The sequence below is a fragment of the Adiantum capillus-veneris genome, chromosome 8, assembly GCF_014529385.1.
Source record: "Adiantum capillus-veneris isolate H3 chromosome 8, ASM1452938v2, whole genome shotgun sequence".
Lineage (NCBI taxonomy): Eukaryota > Viridiplantae > Streptophyta > Polypodiopsida > Polypodiales > Pteridaceae > Adiantum > Adiantum capillus-veneris.
Window position 1 is genome coordinate 168,278,683 of NC_140938.1, and position 3,253 is coordinate 168,281,935.

Here is a 3,253-nt window from a genome sequence, read left to right on the forward strand (position 1 = left end):
TTATTTGTGTGAAGGGAAGTTATATTGCTGGTTGTAGTGAGCTACCTCCACGTGCATTGCCAATGGTTTCAACTTTCCTCACCTAGCAAAGGGGCTATGGAGGAGCGCTTTAATTGTTGGGTTTGGGGAGCAATGGCATGTTAAACCGTCAACAAACATCACCGCGTGAACTGAGCCTACCATAGTGTATAAGCCCTTTTGACATTTTGTTCACAATGGGCGCCGGCTTAAGACCGATTGACTGGAAATGTCGGAGGTGGGCGAGCTAAAGGAGGCAAGGGAGCTTTCTTTAATGGTGAGATGCACCCTGGCCTTGCAACGAGCCCCCATTTGTGCGCTGCGTGTAGATATATATAGGCGGCTTCACTTGAGCAAGCTCTCAGGTAGTCGAAAGAGAGGTAGAAGAAGCGCTCTCTCTCTCTCTCTCTCTCTCTCTCTCTCTCTCTCTGTGTGTGTGTGTGTGCGTCTGCTCGCTCGCCATGTTTGCGAGAAAGAGCTCGCGCATTGCTGCCCACAGCTATGCATCAGACAGCGCCTCCGACAGTCCCTCCCGCTCGCCGGCCCCCTTCTGTAAGGCCCCCGGCGCCGCCTCCGGCCTCCATGTCCGCCGCAAATTCCACCTTCATTTTCTCCGCTCCCGGATCTCCGCCTTGCTTCGCCTTCTATCCACCATGAGCGCCTCCTGCCGCCAAGCCCTCCTTGCCTTCAATAAGCGCTGGAAGAAGAGAAGCTCCCCCCCGCCTCCCTGCAAGCCCCGCCTAGGCCTCCCCTTCTCTGCCCACTCGTGCACGCGCAGCGCCTGCGCCCCCGACGCGATCGCCGACTGCATCGACTTCATCAAGCGCTCCGCCTCCTCCTCCTCTCTCGCCTCTCCGCCCACCTCCCTTTCTCTGTCCTCCTCTCCGTCCGATTCCCTCTCTCTTCTCTCCTCCCGAGGTCATCCTGCCTCTCACCTGCGTCATGACCTCCATTCTCCAAGACCCCTCAGCGTAGGCTCTCACCAAGGTACCATGGGTCTGTGATCTACCGCTGTTTCCCTTGGAGCAGGTTCCGAAATAGCGATATTCCCAAACATTATTTGATAGCCACATGCACGCGGGTCTCCAATTTCATGCCCATTTCATCTTATCAGGCATGGGTTGTGACTGCAAGTTGAAGAATGGAACGACACAGAAGATCTTTCAACCGCACGACCTCGCAGGTGATCTTTGATGAAGCATGCATCCAAACAAGGAAAATTAATCTTAGTGGCAACGCTGTTTACATCAAGAAGGACCTTGTAATTTTTCAACTGAAGAATTCGACGTTTAAGGAGGACATAGCTCAACCTAGGAAGCTCCAGGTAGGAAATAGCCACTTGTAAACATTCCATTAACATAGATAAGCCCCAATGCTCTTGCTTTTTGGTTGCCATACTCACAATTGTGAGTGGAGAGGAGATGATAGAAAGCCCAACCTTGTTATGATTGTGGTTGTTTGTGAGACATGTTAGAAACTCACATTTGTAGCATACCATAGTTCCTTGATTTTATTACATATTATAGCACCTAGATGACACATTGACAATGCGACAAGAAATATGTTTACCTTGATTTTATTTTATATTCAGATTTTTGTGTAGTTTTTTGAATAGCTTGTCATTTCAAGGGTATTTGATGTCATAAGCTTTCTAGCAGTAGTAATTGAAACGGCAATGACTCTAATATATCTTGTATCTTGGTTATGTTTGTTGTTTGATTATAGTTCTCCCTGTTAGGCATGAGTTTTTGAACAATGCCTAGGCTTTTCCCCTAGAGAAATTCATGAGACTTTGAAACCTTTGTATGCAAAGTTGGGGTGAGAGAGGTGGCTTGATAAAAAGTTATGTATATGGTGCTCAATATATTTTGAATTTTCCCTTGCTATAGCTATCTTCTATGACCAAGAGATAGTTGGATATTTCTCTTCAGGCTTGTGTTCTTGTGTTTGCCAGCACAACCACTAACTTATGCCTTTCAGTGCTTTGTACCCACCTTGCCTAAGTTCTCTCTCTCTCTCTCTCTCTCTCTCTCTCTCTCTCTCTCTCTCTATTCCTCCCCCCGCCCCCTTCTTTTCAACACCTCCCTCCAAGTGAATTTTAGGCATTGTAGCCTTTCATTGTGAGATCTCCACCATCTACGAGCACTGCAAAAGTAAAAGAAGAGCCCCAACAAAAATTGGAGGAGTAGAGAAGAGCAACAGTGGCAACACATGCACTTTTAGAAGAAAAAAGAAGCCCAAAGGAGGGAAGAGAAAGAGACAATAGTGGAATAAGAAGAAAGAAAAAAGTCTTAAGAGGATCAAAGAACTGACCTACCACCATCACCTAATCAACCTTACCCAGAAGACCAAGGTGAGGATGAACACATAGAAAGGATGGAAGATCATCAGACCCCACCACTTGTGTCTCCACCCAAAGTTATCCAAGAGAAGTAGACTAGAGACGGAAGAGACAAAACCGACAAAAAAAGGATAAGAAGATCAAGGAACAATTTCTTTGCACCATACACAATTAGTCTCTCCTGCAACAACAACACAAGAAACAAGTGCACATCTAGAGGGTGATATTTGGAGTCAATTCTTCTAATTCCATGACCTTCATTGATAAATGAGCATGGAAAGCACAACATAGTCAAAGAAGACAATCTGCCATTCATGCTTAGATAAATTCTATAGAGCAAGAACTATTAAATGAACATGTACAAAGTTACAAGCTAGTGAACATGGTTTAAACAAAGACTATGGAGATAGAGCAGCTACAAAATGAAGTAGACAAGCTCTGTAAGGAGATTCAAAGTTTACAAGAGTGTATACACCATCAAGACTAGGAGATCATAGTTAGGAAAAGAATTATTGGTATGCTCATGGTCATCCTAGAAGAGCAAGGTCTCCAATTACAAAAGTTATAGAAATCTCTACAACAAATAACACCACAAAGAAGAAATTGTAGATGCAACTAGTTGTTTCCCACCACTCAAATGCCCCAAAAAGAAGAAAGGTTGTAGCACCTAGTCGATGTCCTAAATTGTTTTAGAGAGGATTCAAATTTTGGAGTAGTCTCTTAATCTAAGGTGCATACCAAGGGTTGGAAACTAAATATAAACAAGTAAAATTTTAGGTAAGAGCCGAACAACTGCATTGGAAAGAGCTCATGACCGCCTTCTTAAAGTAAATGAATGAGATATAAGCAGAGATGGAATCTCTCATAGCCAAAGTTCAGAAGGTAAAGGTAGAA

General features: G+C 44.6%; 1 protein-coding gene across 1 annotated transcript; it reads left to right on the forward strand.

The window, feature by feature from the left end:
* Positions 1-279: 279 nt before the first annotated feature.
* LOC147453317 (uncharacterized) lies at positions 280-1,163 on the forward strand. Its single transcript, XM_086519149.1, has one exon. It carries the CDS (start codon positions 480-482, stop codon positions 1,020-1,022), a length of 543 nt encoding a protein of 180 aa, XP_086375275.1. The 5' UTR covers positions 280-479; the 3' UTR covers positions 1,023-1,163.
* The last annotated feature ends 2,090 nt before the right edge of the window (positions 1,164-3,253 follow it).